Here is an 18,304-nt window from a genome sequence, read left to right as displayed (position 1 = left end):
TTTTATGGTTGTTTTATATTAATTCTTAAGCAAACACTAATGGGCGAAGACCAACCATCTTATGTTTGTTCATCCTTCCCAAATGGCTTGGACAAAAAGGTTCCAGGTTGTAAATTGGTCACAGGCAGTTTGCTCTGGCCACTCACTCCTACCATATGTGTCTGGTTATTAAAACCACACATTCCCTAATGCTTAATGCAGTAAAGATAGGAAAACCAGCTGTTGACAGAGGTGGTCACCGTTTTTTGCATTCACGCATAATGCAAATTTTGTACTCAAATTATTATTTGAAGTCAATCTTAAGTGCTGCTCAGTTCTGCTGTTATGGTGCTAAATTAAAAAGTAATGCTGCAGCCAGCGTAACTACATAGCTATTTCCTGAGACAAATAGATAACTTGTTTCTGATAAAGTTAATTCTTTATAGCCTAGTTGCAGCAAAATGTCTTCTGAGAATTCTTATAGGTTGGTGAGATAAAATGCATGTGTACACATTATGAATTTGGTGTATATTTAGCTTTCATGGGACAATATTGTATTTTTTAGAATATATTAAAATGTTTCTTTCCAATGCCTGTTACATTGCATCACCCTCTATAAGTTCTTTTTTGACATTAATGCTTCTGAGGTTTTGCTTAGCTCTCTCTTTTAATAGAAACATCTCAAATATTATCTGCTTTTAAGACAGAAGTAATGCATTTGTTAATATGGCAGACTACGAATACTTTTACTCAATTCATACAAAAATATTAGCAGAAAAAGGCAAACCAGGAAAATAACAATGGAGTGATCACTACCTGGATTGTTGTAATGTATTGCCATTGCCATTTCATGGAATGCTGGTAACTAACAGTATATGCAAGCATCTGTCTTGCTCCTTCCCTAGAGCATGTGCTGAAAGTAGATTCAGCAATGGGGGGCAGAAGGGGCTGCAGCAGGAGGTGCTCAAGGAGACTTTGAAGACTCATTGAGTCTCTCTCTACATTGATGAGGAATCAGCTATGACTGGAGAAATCATGAGCTCTCATAATTGTTTTCTAATGATTAAAGATACTAGAATTTCCTTATTTTGTTTTCTTATGCCAGTGTTATCCTAACATAATTTAAACTAGTTACTCCTTTCACCATCCTGTGGTGTACTGGAAGTTGCTTATTGCCCTTCCTTTTGAAAGGAAAGTATTTCTCACTTTTCCATCCACAATCTTCTCTTAGTTATACAGGTCAATTCTTTCCATCTTTCTTAAAGGGCCATATTTTCTACATCAAACATTTGTTGTTCTTGCCATCCTCTTTTGAACCCTTTCCACATTGTATTCATCTGTCTTGAAGAGTGGTGCCCAGGACATAATGTAATGGATAAATGGATTTCTGATGCTGGCTAGAAGTGAGGGGTTCCATGCCATGTAGAAAGTTGCTATTTTAAAATTCCAGTATAAGATTTGCTCTAAAGAACTTATTTTTAAATTTGGTTATCATGGCTGAAGTTCAAAAGTATTGCTCTTTGCATCACAGAAGCTGCACATTATAAATTTCAGTGCATTAAGGTAATTCTGTATTCCAGCTCTTATCCGCCAGCATGCTATTAGACTTTCCAGGCTGCTCTCATTTGTCAGTTCAAGAAGGGCACAACCTATTCCATCACCCCATCTGTTAATGATAATGCTGAATGGGATGAGATGAGCACGTTTTTGTCAACGTTTGTCCTAAACCAGCCCTTTGCACTTGCCAGACAGCTGAAACGCGGAGTAAACAGCAACATGACCTGAGCCACGTGGAGGCATGGGAGTAGCTTATGGTTCCAGGTTTGTGCTTCACTGGACCTGACAGGTAACCAGGACTGGGGTGCTCAGGAGGGGAAAAACAGCCTAAAGGATTATATACCTTATGTACTAAAGTACTGTGCCCTGCAATGTGTGGCTGCAAGGCATGAGTAGGGGATAGGTTTGCCTTGGGACAACGCTGTGGAATGTGTTCAAGACATGTTGTTTCTCCTAAGTTTACAGTTCTGACTGGCACTGATCCATTTACATTGATGAAGGCAGGGTGTTTGGGCAATAGAAGTGAAAGAACATTTTTTCCATACTTGGGGAATAATTATCAGTCAAAAATTATCAGCATGTGAAAGAAATACTACTGTGTTCTGCTGAGCCACAAATGATAGATGGTGGGGGAAGGTTGTGCTGGGATGTGTGAATCATAAATGGAAGTTAAAAGTAATCTGGGAAGTGATGGCACAGTTCTTTGTGTTAAAGAATTTGAACAAATGCAGTATTTAGAAAGAAAAAAAATTCTTTCCAGCACTATCTCATCTCTTTGTTTGTAGTTTGCAAGACCTTGATCTCTGTTCCTCCCCCAGGTACAAATGTCTGATTGGATTATTAATATTGCATCAACTTTAAGCTTGTTTGTTTTAGCCTGGAGTCACCAAATTTTAGTTTTCTTAAAACCAACTGTTAATTTCAAGTGCTAGTTAGATAGTAAGTCCAGTTTAGAAAATCACAAAACATGCAGAGGACACATTTTGGTTCCAAGTTTATCTTCTGCTGTTCACCTTCCTTTTATGTGTCTTTATTCACATATCTCTTGCTACGTTATTATTGGGTGAGGAAGTGATTTTTGTTCAGTGCTGGCAGAGTAACCAGCACAGTGAGGTTCGGGCTTAGGACGCTGGGGGCTTCACCTCTACAATTTGAGTTGCACTTTGTCAACCAAAACAGTAGCTGCTGCACTGTATTTCACTATTATAGTTGTGTGCTTGTTATCAAAATTATTTCATCACTATAATTTTAGGAAATTAACAACGCAACATCTGTATGTAGAAAAGGTATTTTCCTTCTGAGTACTTTGTCTCACAAAGGTCACAACAGAATCTGCACAAATGCAGAACAGGGTGACTGGGACTACAAAGGTATAGTGCACCTATTTCTCATTAGCCATGAATTAGTACCAAACAGAAATGAAAATTATTTGGTTATTTAGCAGGAAGTTTGAAACTTACACATGGAAATACTCCTTCACATGATGTGTACTTCAGTTATGGAATTCATTGCTGCAGGTTGTGGAGTCACAGAATCCACAAAAAGGTTATTAAATGCAAGAACACAGAAATCTTAGGAAGTCATGGGCTATCAAAATTGGAAAGTTACATTAATATTCTGGGGAAATTATTGCACTGTAAGCTTGCTTATAAGCTTGCTTTTTCATTTTTTGGGGTTGGTTTTTTGTTTTGGTTGTTTTTTTGCTGATGGTGTTTTGGTTTGTTCTTTAACTTTTGTTTCTTTTGTTCTAATAGCTCTTCCCAAGAAATCTTTTACTTTCTCTTTGAAACTTTTCAGCGTGGCATGACCTACTTGGATCTTTGTAACAATGCCTCCAGTCAGTCATAGGTAGAAGCCATGTGTGCTGGGTAGCTCCTAGTCTGCAATTGTTGGACCAGAGTGTTGGGAAGCTTCAAGCGTCATTTGTTTGCAGTCAGAAGCTCTCTGAGCTCTTTCTTTAAGTTAGCAAACACTAGACAAACAAATTGATTTGTAACGATTTTGTAATCAGGATGAGAGTTTGAGCAGTAGAATGGGTGACACTGTCCAAACCACTTATGTGTGTACTTTTTCTTCTCCGTAAGTGATTTCATGTAGGAAAACTTGAGATTTGGCTTGGGTGAACAGGTCACTTCCAATTCATACTTTTTTTAGATTCATGACAGTATGTAGAAGGTCAGTCTTACTTACCTGTCCTCATCAGACCATAACGTTTCAGACAGAGAGCCCCACAGTGAGAACATGCGCACTCCTGGCTCTGGCTGCATCCATAAATCATGCTGCAGTCCTCCTCTGCCTTACATGGGACCTCCCTTGGCCAGGCTGGAGAGAAGCTCCCTTTTTGCCCATGTGAATCACTGCTCTCAGTCCAAATAATTTCAGTTTGTCTCTGCTCTGCAGCCCTATTGCAGCCAGTCCAGCCACCCCACATCCCTGTGGGGAAGGGTAGGTAAATGGGAAGGGGCCAGGGTGAATTAAGAGGGGTGCTTAACAATTCCCAGACTTGGTCACGAAGGCCGTGACAGTGCATTTGAAGGCCACAAAGAGCAGTTCTGGGAAGCTGTGGGGTTTTTTTTTTTGGTTTTTTTTTTTTTTTTGGGGGGTGTGTTTTTTGTTGGTTATTTTTTCTGTTGTATGTAACTGTTTGTCTTGTATTCAGCCCAGTCACAAAACAGAACATTCTCACTGTCAGCTGCAGATTAGAGCCCTCTGTGATGAAAAAAAGGCTTTTTATCTGACTTTCACATGTTAAAGGTAAATTAACAAATAACTAAATAAAAGCTCAAGGGCACACACACTCTTGCTTTTCACAGCCTTGCTCAGTCACCTGCAGCATGAACAGCAAGTTATGCATGTGGCTAGATCTGCTTCTCTGTGGTTTTGAGTGTTCAACATGAAAAAGGGAAATGAAAGTACATTTTGAGAACAAAGCAATACTATCATTTAAAGTTACGTTTTGCTTTTAGACACATTCACATTTAAGAGCTTTCTTCATCAAGACTTGTTTATGATTATGCAGTGGGGAGAGATGAAAAATGGCTATAAATCTCTGTCAGGATATAAAGGACACTCAAATAAAAATCAGGTCCCTACAGTGAGCTCCAGATTTGAGTAGCATGGCAGAAGCACATTTATTTTTAAGGGTGTCTGCAGCCATGTCAGAGTTCAAGGCTCTGAGCTGATCCAAACCTGAGGGCTCTTGTAAGCTGTGCTGTCATCTGCACTGCCAACAGATAGTTTCATAATCAGGTCATACAACCCACTTAAATTATTTTACTACCAAGTTAATTACATACTTTGAAGTCTTGTCGAGATCAGATGAAGGCAACCAGTGAGTGGAATGACCTTGTCTATGTCTCAAGACCATTGTCTATGGTTTTATTTCAGGGGTTTTCAAGTCCTCATCAAGATATCTTTTTCCACTGTTCATGGAGAGTTTGAGATGTATTGTAGTTGCAATGGTTAGAGAGCTGAATTCAGTTAGTGTGAGATTAAATTTTCTTAAATGAATGGATGTAAATATCATCCATAATATTACCCAGTTTTTTTAGGAATTGGTCAGTTTACAGCTTTGGGACCAATCAGCTATGAGGTCCTTAAACAAGGAATTTGACATGTTGGAAACACTGTAAAAAACGTTCTAAATTGCTCTTGTCTGGCTGATTTACTTGATTGACTGAAGCCTGTCTGTTGCTGAATTGGAAGGGGTGTTTGTATGGTTGTTGCTTAGACAATATCCCCAGCTAGATTTCAAGTGAGTTTGCTAATCCTGAGTGAATTAATGGTACTATTGCTTCTCAAATAGGGAGTTAATGTTTTGTTAAGTTGAGAGTGTAAAAGGGCTCTGATACTTCAAAGTCCTTTGCCTACTGGGTAGGCAATGTAAAGGTTGCCTGTCAGAGATCGTTGCGCCGGAAGTTTATAATTCTCTGTGTTTCACAGAAGAAAATAAAACTGCACAAGAAAAAATGTACTAACATGCTTTGCGAGGTTAAAAGTTCAATATTTTCCAACTGTCCTTATTTTTACTAGTTTCACATTCTTTCTTTCTTTGTGCCATGCTAAAAGATAACAGCTTGATTTCATTATGCAGGCTCAGTCTGAATGTTTCAGGTGAAGATATCCAGGAATGACAAGATAAACCTTCCTCCTTGTTTGAGATATATGGATGTGCAAGATTTACACATTTGTAAATCAAGCTGTTTGAGTGCAAATATGTGAAAAGTGGCTTTCAACATTTGGTTTCTGATGTCCACACTTTCATCTCTAGTTGTCTGCATCACCGAGCACATGTATAGGTGTGTGTAAGGAGATGATTATTTTCTTCTGTCAGGTTTTATATCAGGAAAGAAGAACTCCTTGACCTTACTTGGTGAGTTGCTTCAGTGAAGCCCTACATTTCTTGCGGCTCAATTTTAAGCTGATTTGTGTAAAGCCTGAGAAATGACATCTGGCTGAACAGGGTATCCATCCCATCCCCCACATCCTACATCTTCATTTTTTTAATGAGAAAACTACTCTTAAGTGACTGGAACAGCTGAAACCACCACACAGACATCACTAAGCAGAGTAAGTCTTGCAGAGAGCAAATGATCCAGGGTCACAGAGGTCCTGTAGTTTTGTTTGTAGTGAAACTGAGCATTAACTTTTTTTTCAGAAAGGGCTGGCAGGCAGAAGAGAAGTGTATGCTAGTTACATGTTACTTCATCGTGTGTTAAGCTGATGACGAGATAGAATTGAGTAACATTTGTCAATAAATGAGACTGAAATTTTTGTGAGATAAAATTAAGAAATAATTCTGAATTAAATACTTGGAAAACCAGCATGAGAGGTTCATGATGTTTTTAGTACTTCACTTAATTTGTGTACATTTTTTAGAAATTATATATATTACTTGAAATCTCGTTGAATAAGCACTATTTAGTCTGTCATGGAAACACGTTTTTTCACTTCCACCCCCACCCCTCTTTTCTCTTTCCCTGTGTCTGATTTTTTTAAACTTAATAGTATCCTGATATAAAAGGCTGCAGGTTAAAACCTACTCTAACAATTCGTGGTTTTATTAAATATTGCCTTTTTATCATACACAGACCTCTCATTGATTTACACCTTACACACTACACCATACAACTGCATCCAAAGAAGCAACTGGTGGAAACCTTGCAGTAAAAAGCACAAAAAGTTTGCGCCATTGGACAAAACAAGCTTGTCATCCATTCGCTTTTTAATGGCAGGGAAAAACACAGTCCTGGAGGGCCAACAACGCATGAACTTCCTGACCTTTGTGCTGTGATGGTTTCTGTCATTATTGAATAGTGGGGATGGGCTGAGGGCTAAGGAGGGGAATTTGGGGGTTGGCCTTGGCAGTGAGATAAGGCTACATAAAAGGGAGCTGCAGCAGGTTTGGGAACACTAACAGGGTATTTTCCCCCGTGCGCAGCTCAGCAAGTTTGGATCCTGAAACCATGAGCCAGTGCCCCTTTGCGGGGAAGAATTACCTGTGAGTCCTTCCTCTTTCTGTTTTGCTTTATAAATTCAATTCAAATGATAAGGTGTTAGTGCAAAATATGAAATCTCAGAGAGGAATTACTTATTATCAGCAAATAGACAGCTGTAGCTGTAGCTATCATTTAGCTGTTGCTAAATGAGTAGAGATCATACAAGGACTTGTCTGAGCACTTGTTATTTTATGCGATGTTACCAGCTGTTACTGTGACAAGAGGAATTTCAGTTTTTATCAAGAGCCTGCTTTACTGGTTCTGTTTATCAAAATAAAGCATTGATTGAATTGTAGATGTTAGTAAAAAGACAGGTATATTGATAATACTTTAATTTAAAAATTTACATATTTACTTAATTTTCTTCTTAGATTTAATTTTAGCAAGCTATCTTTGGAAGATGAAAATAATGACATATCTCAAGAAGGAGTAAATAAAGCCAGCAAAGGTGGGCTTATCTATGGAGAATACCTACAAGTAAGTTAAATGATTTCATGTTTGCAGTCCTGGTTGCTCTTGAGGCAGCACCTGTGACTGACACTTCTCCCATTAGTCAGTCACTTACTGAGACAGGTCTCCAGGTGCAGCAGGCACAGGTGCCCATCTCAGCTGGGACCTCAAGGTGGGCTCTGGGAAGACTTCTCAAACTGCAAGGAATATGGATATTTTGGGGGGTTGCTAGGGAATTATCTGTGTTGGTAAACTGTAAAGTGACACACCACTAAACGCTTTCTTTGGTCAGCAATTTCTGCATGTCAGCAGGATCTGAGCAATGTCCTTGAAAGTCCAGAATACTTGGCTGGAAAAATCTATTTCAGGGGTAGGGTAAATCTAGGGGGTAGGATGATGACTAGGGGGGAACATAAAAGAAACCCCCCCCAAAAAACCACTTTTCTGCAAAAGCTAGAAGTAACTAAGAAATAAGTACAAATAAAATACCATAGGTAGTAAAATAATCCAGAAGTTATTTTGGGTTTTTATTTTTTAGACAGTGTGAACTGAAGGGAATTACTCTGCTTTTGAACTAAAGTAAGAGTTTGTCAACTTTGATTTGTTGACATACTCTTTAGAATTTTGCAAAGATTAATATGAAAACAGCTATGTTTAGATTGTAAATTTGACTAAGAAAATAATTTAATGTCAGAACTGAAATTATTATTACTGCCTCAACTCAGAGCTCTTATGCTGATGTTGTTGCATGATTACTCAGAATTTTACTATAGAAACTGTTTTCATGGGACAGGACAGTATAGATCTAAAATCTGGAAAACATGCTGGATATTTTGTTTTCTTTATTTTTTTAAATTATGCATATATATATTTATGTAATTAAAATTACCCTTAAAGTTATTGTCAGAACTTTATTACTTGAGGTACCTAAATGTTCCATTTCAGGCAAGATTTTTTTTCTAATTAAAAAGTAAAAGTCATACCTGAGACAATTTAGTCAAATTTCTCATATAACCTAGAGTGTGAGGTCTGTATATGTATTTTTAAAAATATTATTCTTAAAAATTAGCTGTATGCAGTAAGACTACCATTACTGATAGCAGAGCTTTACAGAAGAGTTCTTACCTTTATTTTTAAGCTGAACAAAATATTGAATGCTCAAGAACTTGAGAGTGAGAAGAAAGGGAAAAAAATCCATGATGAGCATCTTTTCATTGTGACACATCAAGGTAAGTGGAGGAGTGCAGTGGTGGTTGACTTAGCCAATATTTTTGCCAGAGAGAGTTAATTGGTGCTGACACGTGCAATACACCTTTTTTTTTTCATTTCAGACACTGGCACAGCAATATCTCTGTCTTTTATCTGTTTTTATATATGCATATATTCATATATAAATTGTAAGGCAGTAATCAACTTTTTGCTTGTGAAGCTGCCAGTGTAACCTTTGGATTTGGTAAACCAAGATATGAATGGTTCTATTCTTAGAGAAATTAAGGTGGTGAAAATCTTGGTGTTGCCCAAGCAACAGGCTGCTATGCAGGTTATTGTAGGCAAATTTTGTGTGTTGCCTTGTGCCTTCCCTGAAATTCCAGTTTTAGCCATCTAGAATCTGTCTAGAAATCAGCACACCAGTTAGGTACTACCTAATGCCCATATCTTCCTGTTTTTCAGACCCTGGCACAATGATATGTCCTGTTATTGACAGAAAACAAGTAGTTTTTAAGCAGGTGTTGAGTTAGGTTTTATTGAAGTATCAGATCTGGATTTTCTCTTTCCTCCTTTGGTAATGAACAATATGCAGATCAAATATCTGATGTGTAAAACATATTTTAAAAAATTCTGTCAGTATTCTTGACTCTAGATTATTTTGCCTAATACTTTAGGTAAAGGACAGAATACTGTAAACTGCAATAAGTTTATGTATAGGTATCCTCTTGCCCACTGGCAGAGTCAATGTAGGCTGTTAATTTCAAATCAACATGTAAGAACTTTTCTTTCTTGATGCTAAGAAGAACAAAATAACCTTGAAGTTGATGCTAACAGCGTCTTTCTTTTTGTAGCATATGAACTTTGGTTTAAGCAGATTTTGTGGGAAATGGACTCTGTGCGAGTGATCTTTCAAAATGGTCATGTAAGTTAAAACAAATATTAATTTTGGGAAAATTCAGCCCAGACTTTCTCTTGATTTCTGCCTTTTAGTCCGATATATTTGGGTTTACTAAAGCAGCATATGCTCTTTTTAGAAACAGCATCAAAAGACCAAATAAAATTTGGCTGAGTGGCTCTTATATCTTGATAGTACTGATTTTTGATCAGCAAAATCTTATTTCCTCCTGAAGTATGCCTTTTGTGTAGGTCACCTTCCAAGGCAAATTTCATTGGCCAAAATGCTCTCATACTCTCTTGCTAGGGCTGGGTAACTGCAGAAACTTAAGTTGGAAATATCTACTGCAGAAAAAGCAGGCTCAGAGGCAAAACTGAAAAGCAGAAATTACAGGTATTTTTATGTTGAAATTCTGCCTTTGTTCAGTTTCTGAAGTCTACATACTATCTCCTTCCATGCAATATCTGCTGTGAGGAGAACTCATTTTCGTGATTGTGTAATAGTAAATCCAACAGAGAAGCAATAATCCAAAGCAGCGTAATACTGTGCAAGAATTTATGAAAATTACAAATATAGGCAAATCTTCACATTTGTCCAAAGCTAAACACATATTGTAACAGTAGGTAAGAATGGAAAACTCTCAAATTGATGCTACATCCACAGAAAAATCTGACAGCATGCAGTTTGAGAAATACCTTGAGTACATCATCAGCATGTGTCTAAGGAACAAATTTGAAACTAGACCAGTTTGAAGAAGGAACCTTCTTTTCAAGGTCCAATGAAAATGTTCTCTGTTGTGCACTATATTCCTAATTTCATTGGCGTTTTAGTTTAATATTTTATCAAATTGTAACATACCATAATCAGTTCAAATGAAGAATAATTTCTTTTTGTGAAAAATGAAGCCTTACTTGTGATCAGAATTTTAAATGTCAATTTTAAGGTCAAATACACAGCCAAGCAATTAGGGAAATGAATATCATCTGCCATTTTTTGTAGTTTGATATTTCCTGGTTGCATGCCCAGGTTTTAGAGAGAAGTTTAATCCCATTGAAACAAACAGAATTTTTTTAAGCAGACTCCTCTGCAGGCAGAGTGTTTAATTTAGTGAAAAAAAACCAAACTTCTGTGTTTTCCATTTAGTATTATCTATTTTCCACCAGATGGAGTATTTTCTCTTCTTTGCTTGCTAATGCACATTTCTGATGAACATGTTTTAGATGTGCTCTCCTGATGTAGCTGTCACATTATTTAGCTTCTCAAGTTCTAAGTAATTTCCTTACCTGCCTTATGGCTTGCAGAATGGAGCAAAAATAGAAATTATTCTAGAAGTAATTATAACAGAAAAATATATAATTTTCATATATATAATATTAATTTACAATAATATCGTAATTATTGGAAATTATAAATTATTTTTATAATCTAATTTCTTTGACTTATATTTTACTCAAAAACATAGTAAAGAAAAAAAACCCCATGTGATAAGCCTACATATAATGTAGCATGAGTCAGAAAAAAATTGTTTCAATCTTTGAAATTCAGAGTTTCAGTTTTAAGTTAAAACCAGAGTGCTCTATTCCATATGAGATTTTGCCTCTATGGATTTCACATGGGGAGGACTTGGGAACTATGGTGATGTACAACAGGGAAAAGACATGAAATAACTAGGTAGGATCTAGACAAAACACCATTCTGGTTATGATCTTTATTTTTTTTTTTTTTTTACAGGTAAGAGATGAGAGGAACATGCTGAAGGTTATTACTCGAATGAACAGAATCTCACTGATTCTGAAATTACTTGTGGAACAGTTCTCGGTTTTGGAAACTATGACTGCATTGGACTTCTTTGATTTCAGGTAAAAACTTATTATTCCTCCACAGCAATCCAGGAGCTGGTAATTCCCATCCTTAGAACTGATTGTGAATTTTGCATGTGTGCTGGCATCTGTCAGTAGGCTGAGAGCTCACCTTGGAGAGGCAAACATGACATTAAAGTGTGCAAGGGTCAGTTATGAAATTGATCCTGACTGTGAGTCCAGCATGTTCTGCAAAGAAGTACAAGTGAATTGTTGACTCTTTTGTGTAGGGTTCTGCTGACTGGCTTCAGGGTCAAAAGTTAAAACAGCAGAAATAGCTCATGGTTCTGCTAGCAATTTAGTTGAAACTTGGCACTGCAAATTGAAGCCCTGCTGTATGGCAAATCATAGAAGGGCTTGGGGGACAGACATGCACTCTCTCTAGATTATCAAACAGGTATTTCAACTGTCTTGGTTTGCATGGTGCTGCTTTGGGTCTGCAGTGCTGGAGGCTGAAGGAAGCATTGCTGTCCCTTGTCCTTTTTCCCCAATAACTTCTGCTGTCCAGTAGCAGCTCAGTGCATTGCTGTGCTGGGTGGTTGTATCTCTTCTGCCTCCAGCTCAGGCTTTCTCTGGATCATTTGGCTGATCTCACCTCTCACATTTCTTTCTCTTCCCTCTCTACATCTAAGCCCTTTCACCACACATGTATTACAGCTTCATCCACTGTCTTCCTTCCCTGTTCTTCTCCTGCTTGTGTCACTTGTGCATATCTGTCTGCCTTGTGACCCCAGTCCACTTCTGCATTTTGGTGCCCCTTCCCTTCTATCTTTTAATGTTCCCTATAGAAAAGAGCAGGAAACTATGAATTTTCTTCACTTGTTTGAATCGAGCGTTAACCTACAGCAGAGGAAATCCATGGGCTAATCATCCATTTTGATCCATACTGCTTCAGCTTTTCAGCCACATACTCATTTGAAAAGTAAACATAAGATTAAACCACCAGTGATGTGTCTCTGTCAAGTCTTGTACTCGCAATTCAAAATGCATTACAATTACCTAGCAATGTGGGATTTCAGGTTGCTTTTATTAGTAATTGTTGTTCAGCATGGTCAGATGATTTAACTCTTAAGATTCCCATTAATAAATCCCTCAAAAAAAACCCCACTGGAGTTCTTCTGAGCATTATTTTACTCTATAGAATGAGGCAATATACAATATTGCACATATATATATTGCATGTATAGATTATTATTCATAATAATATATAGGAATTATGCTGTGTATCGAGGCTATTTAAAATGCATTCATTGGCATGTTATTGCCGTGAAATTTTTTTGTAACAGCTTTTTGGGGTGCAGCTGCCTAGTCTATTTGGAAAGAAAATTATATTCACTAACACTGCCTCCTGTACATCACATGCACAAAGCTGCCCTTTTAAAGCACAAATTCACATGTTTATGCTTGAACTACCTGTGTATGCAAACAATACAGAACTAGAACATGAGATTATAATTGCACTGTAGTTGCATTAAAATTGCTTGGTTTTTTTTTCCTTTTCCTAAGTGCAGTCATATAAAAAAGTCCTCAGATAGCTATTTGATATTCTTCAGATGTGAAATATGGGCAGTTTTTAGAGAACAAGAGAAATCCACCATTGTAAAATAACATCCTGCATTTTTGTATCTTCGTTTCTTCTGTTCCCAAAGATACTACCTAAGCCCAGCCTCAGGGTTTCAGAGCCTGCAGTTTCGCTTGCTGGAGAACAAGATTGGTGTTCCCCAAAGCCTGAGAGTCCCTTATAACAGAAGGCATTACCGTGATAACTTCAAGGGACAGGATCATGAACTGCTGCTTCAATCAGAGCAAGAACCAACACTGCTGCAACTTGTGGAGGTAACAATGTCTGTCTTGGACTTTGCTTTATTTTCCCAATTTCCAAGAATGTCCTTCATTAGTGTCAGCGACAAATTCTCCTACCTTCAGAGAAACAAGCATGTTGGCAAATCTCTGTCAATTGTGTTTTGGATTCTTGACAAATTTGGCATGAAAGAGAGTTAATCTTAGTAAACCAACTGATTTTTCATAGCATCTCCCTTTCAAGCTGGCAAATTGCATTGTAGAAGTGTGAGCTAAGAATGCACAGTTTCACTTGCATTGCTTTTCATGACTATAAGCCCTTTTGGGAGGAAAATTTTAAAAATAGTCCTACTGTTAGTGATGGCTATTAGAGAGGCTAAAAACTATACATGGCTCTGTCTTCCTTCTGAGACTTATCATTACTCTTATATATATGTGGAATAAGATTTGTTTTCCTGTAGTTTGTTTTAAAGATGTCCTTAGAATGAGACAGCTTCTGTCTTCCAACATCGGCCATGCAACCTGGAACCTGAGGGGGTTGGTATGGCACCATTATGCAGGAGTAAATCATCCACATGGACATGCTGAATTTAGCTATTCTACAGGATACTGTAGATGTGCTTATTGCTAAACCAGAATTGTAATACTAGAATTTATGTTGCTGTAACTTGTACTTCTCGGATAATGCAGTTGCACTGGTGTTGCTTCAACATATTATTTATTATTATTATTATTATTATTATTATTATTATTATTATTATTATTACTATTACTATTACTATTATTATTACTATTATTATTATTACTATTATTATTATTGCTACTACTACTGCTATTATTATTAAAGGCATGGCTGGAAAGAACTCCGGGACTTGATTCAGAAGAATTTGATTTCTGGGGACAATTTGAAGAGAATGTTTTAAAAGGCCTAGAAGAGGAATTTGCCTTGATACAGGTATATAGTTTACTCTTGAAATACCTATAGGCAAAGACATCTGGCAAAATGATATTCTGACACAAATGTAACTTTTGGCTTACTCAAAGTTTCTCACTCACTTCACTTAATCTTCATCAGTCTTTGTCTGCAAGAAGCAAGAAAAATTGCAAATTCTTCAGGAAATAGGAATATTTTTTTAATTTGACAATTTGACACCTAAGATGATTTAGAGCATGAGATACATGAATGATTTGGATTGCAAAAGAGATGGATTAGTACCAATGGAAGGGCTGAATTTGATTTTACTGAAACTACAACGTAACCATTAGTTAATACTTGCATCTACAATCTAGACTAAATAGGAAGTTTGGGCTCCTGAGCTGTGGATATGGAATGTCCCTATTAACAGCCCATTTCTGTTTAATAGTATATGGCAATTTGCTGCTGTGTGGTCATTTGAATTGCACTGGCCAATAAGCACCAGAAAATCCCTGACTATTTTAAGACCTGCAGCTTTAAACAATATTTTTTAATATTTTCATTCTAATGAAAAAAATAATAAGAATTTATCAACTTCCTAAGAATATCTGTTTTATGACTTTCTAACTTTTTTTATTTACAATTTTCTTGCCCACAGCTCTGCAGGGATGTAATTTTTTTGCATTGAAAACAAATAAATCAGACTTCAAATAAAGTCTGATTAGCTTTTTTAAGGTCTCTAGACCATGAAATGCGATAAATTGCCATTTTGTTTGAATATTCATTTATCTGAGTTGTGTTGTATTTAATTGTACATTTCTTGGTAATTGTACTTTTCAGAGGACAGTGACTCATGTATCTTATTTGAAAATACAGTTCTTACATCTAAGATTCAAACTTCAGAGTATTTATTTTAATAAAAGTTGCAAAATGAGTCATTCAAGTGCTTAATTTTCCCTGTTGAATTCTAAAGCCTGTCTTTGTTTTAAATACCAAAGGCCAAAGCAGAATCAGAAGAAAAAGATGACTTATTGTCTGAATTCCAAAAGCAGAGAGACATATTACTTTCATTATTTGATGAAAAACGCCATGAACATCTGCTCAGTAAAGGTAGATTTTATTACCTTATGTGAATATGTACTTTGTATGTTTTATACATGCTACTTGTAAATGCTTGTTATAGCACTGAGGTTGCAGGAGAATGAGCAACCAACTGAGGACACTTGTATTTTGCAGGAGAGAGACGGCTGTCCTACAAAGCACTGAAGGGGGCCTTGATGATCTACTTCTACAGGTGATGTTGTAAGATGTGTCTTTGATGGTGACTGGCAGGAGGAGAGGTGAAGGTTAAGAACAGCAGCACAGGTTTAGTAAGGCTGGAATGGGCTGTGGGAAGCAATCTATTTCAGCCCTCCACAGGAGCCCTGATTAGTCAGACACGGCTCGAAGGTCAGACCAGGCTGCTCAGGGCCATGTCCTGGTGAATTCTGAATATCTTCAGGGATGGGAGGCTGCACATCCCCTCTAGACAGCTTGACCAGATGTTGCTTCTCAGATTGTAACTAGTAAATGCTTTGTTCTACCTGTCCTAGAAAGATCTGGAGTCCATTTCCAAGTTCCAAAGTAAAGGGGCAGATCAAGACATACACAGCAGAAGCATTTTTTAAAATATCTAGTGATATTCCAGTACCAATTCAGGAAAAGCATGCTTTAAGTCACTAAGCACTGCTGAAATGCAACTTTGAAAAATATAGCTTATGCTGAGAGGTCTCACTGTCTTCTCTTTCATTTCCCAAGGGAGGAGCCTCGTTTCCAGGTTCCATTTCAGCTCCTCACCTCCCTTATGGATCTTGATGTGCTCATGACTAAATGGAGATGTAAGTTTGACTTTTTTGACTGTGACACTCCCTCTTCTAGATGCAAATACATTGTTTTGTCTCTGAGTTACACCCAATCTTAGAATTGAGCTTTGGAGTTCATGCATTAGGAATGACTCTTTTTGTTTGTACTTCAGCCAAGAGGAAAGATAAAGAGCTACTGCTGTGATTATTAGATATATATGGGTATAGCTACCACTTCTCTGACCTGCTTTAAGTGTCCTATCTTATTTAAGGGACAGGGATCTATTTTTCAATGTAACCCAAAAAGTCACAATGACATGTCTTTATATGCAAACATTCCTTCTGTCCCTTCCCTATCTAGACATACATAAGTGAATTCTGTATTAACAGAGCATAGTAATGTGTAGTAATTAGTGTGTTCATTCTGAGTTAACAATCATTTTATATTAATTGACTGAAGAATGGCAGAATTAACTCTTATATTGCTGAAGACCTAATAGTTCAGTATTCCTGTAAAGATCTCTGAACGACCTTTAGTAAGTGTGATCCTTTAGTTATATTTAAGTACTGAGCATGTGCTATTTTCTCCTGTTGTATCATTTAGATAACCATGTCTGTTTGGTGCACAGAATGATTGGTGGCAAGGCTGGCACTGGAGGCTCATCAGGCTACCACTATTTGCGTTCCACAGTGAGGTACAAATAACGTTTCTCCTGTACCTGCAACAATGCAGTTCATTAACACTAGTGCTGGGAGATGTAATTCAGGTGGCTCACTGGAGGCCAAAGGGCTGCTGACTCTCTTCTGGGACTCTAGCACATCTCTCCTTGGTTGTTGTACATTTATTTATCAGGGACATATAAATTCCAAGCCTTCTAGGGCAAAAAGGTCCCTTTTGATCATTCATGCCATCTGTAATTCTCAGTCAAGGCATTACAGTGATAGCAATAATATGAACCCTGCGTTGTTCAGCTGGTGTGCCAGCTAGCCCAAGTTAATGAGGCGACACAGGCTGGAAGTGAGCCCTAGCTATTGTGTGAGAGTTTATTCCTTAGCATGACCTCTAATTGCACAACCTCCTTAAAAGAGGATCTTCTTTGGGGTTTGCTCTCAAAGAGCTGTGAACCACCATGTAGTCCTGTGAGCAACTCCTAAGACAACCAATGGAACAGAAGGCAGAGCAGAAAGCAGATGCTTAGACTGCTATTGAGGATTGAATGCCCATGGTCTTTCTTAGAAAGCTCTCCCACTCACCTTAATGTCAGGTTAACATTATTGTTCCTAGATAAATTCCGCTAGAGATCACAACCTATGGACTCTGCATTTTCAGAAGAAAGGTGTTTCTATAGATCCCTATTAAGCCTAATCTGCTATGCCCTAGGAAGTCAGGACTGGATTCTTGCTCTGCAATATTCAAGAGGGTTACTGCAAGGAATCTTGTTATTTGCATTAGAAAGAATGATTACTGAGGACTTAGAAATTATGGCCTTCTATGCTGATGGAATTATTGTTCCAATTGTCTTTTTCAGTGACAGATACAAGGTGTTTGTGGATTTGTTCAATCTTTCAACATTTCTAGTGCCAAGACACTGGATACCAAAGATGAACCCAAGTATTCATAAATTCCTTTACACAGCAGAATACTGTGACAGCTCCTACTTCAGCAGTGATGACTCTGACTAACCTGCCTTTCTAGGCTGTCGCTGTAAACAACCTCCTGACTTTCACCTTCAGTGGTGCTCCCAGCCATTTCCACCAAGATTGTGGGTGTGTAAATATGTATTTATGTATGACAGCTTTGTGAATAGTACAATTTTCCTGTGGAAGAAATTAATTGCTTGTAGAGAAAATAAATCTGAATTGAGTTAGCCTATGTTAACAGTAAATGATACCCCAATTAAACCCAGGGCCAATTTAACTCTTGGCTGGCTTCTTAAAGCCTGCACCTAGAGAAAGGGACAAAAGTACATGCAGTTATTATGATCATGACTTATTTGTATATATTTTTGTATTTGCTTGTTTGCCTACTGGCTGCTACTAATTTATGACTACTTAAGGATATAATCAATCTCATCACCTTCAGAAGAATATTAGTTTCTGAGCTCTAGTGCAATTTCAAATGGAATTTTGGGTTACAAGTTTCAAAAGCTAGATTCAAAAAAGTAAGTCCTGAATCTACAGAATCCAAACTATCCTGAACTTACAATACATCAAGAATCATGTTACTATCTCCTTACATGTGACTGTAAATCCCTTACATAGAAATACTGTTAGAAATAGCAGACATAAGTACTTACTTT

At 37.3% G+C, this 18,304-nt stretch overlaps 1 protein-coding gene across 1 annotated transcript; it reads left to right on the top strand.

Annotated features, from left to right (window-relative positions):
* Positions 1-6,980: 6,980 nt before the first annotated feature.
* TDO2 (tryptophan 2,3-dioxygenase) lies at positions 6,981-18,253 on the top strand. The gene is made up of 12 exons (XM_030947769.1): positions 6,981-7,036; positions 7,406-7,511; positions 8,623-8,713; positions 9,545-9,615; positions 11,320-11,447; positions 13,097-13,283; positions 14,095-14,202; positions 15,162-15,273; positions 15,400-15,457; positions 15,961-16,040; positions 16,609-16,699; positions 17,534-18,253. Exons 1-12 carry the CDS (start codon positions 7,002-7,004, stop codon positions 17,685-17,687), a joined length of 1,221 nt encoding a protein of 406 aa, XP_030803629.1. The 5' UTR covers positions 6,981-7,001; the 3' UTR covers positions 17,688-18,253.
* The last annotated feature ends 51 nt before the right edge of the window (positions 18,254-18,304 follow it).

The sequence above is a fragment of the Camarhynchus parvulus genome, chromosome 4 (assembly GCF_901933205.1).
Source record: "Camarhynchus parvulus chromosome 4, STF_HiC, whole genome shotgun sequence".
Classification (NCBI taxonomy): domain Eukaryota; kingdom Metazoa; phylum Chordata; class Aves; order Passeriformes; family Thraupidae; genus Camarhynchus; species Camarhynchus parvulus.
This window is presented reverse-complemented; position numbering and strand designations above follow the sequence as displayed.

Excerpts from the sequence above, each read along its gene's own strand:
- TDO2 (XM_030947769.1), top strand. The coding sequence starts at position 7,002 with ATGAGCCAGTGCCCCTTTGCGGGGAAGAATTACCT. Across the intron at positions 14,203-15,161 it reads AGGAATTTGCCTTGATACAG|GCCAAAGCAGAATCAGAAGA; the intron begins GTATATAGTTTA and ends TAAATACCAAAG. Across the intron at positions 16,700-17,533 it reads TATTTGCGTTCCACAGTGAG|TGACAGATACAAGGTGTTTG; the intron begins GTACAAATAACG and ends TGTCTTTTTCAG.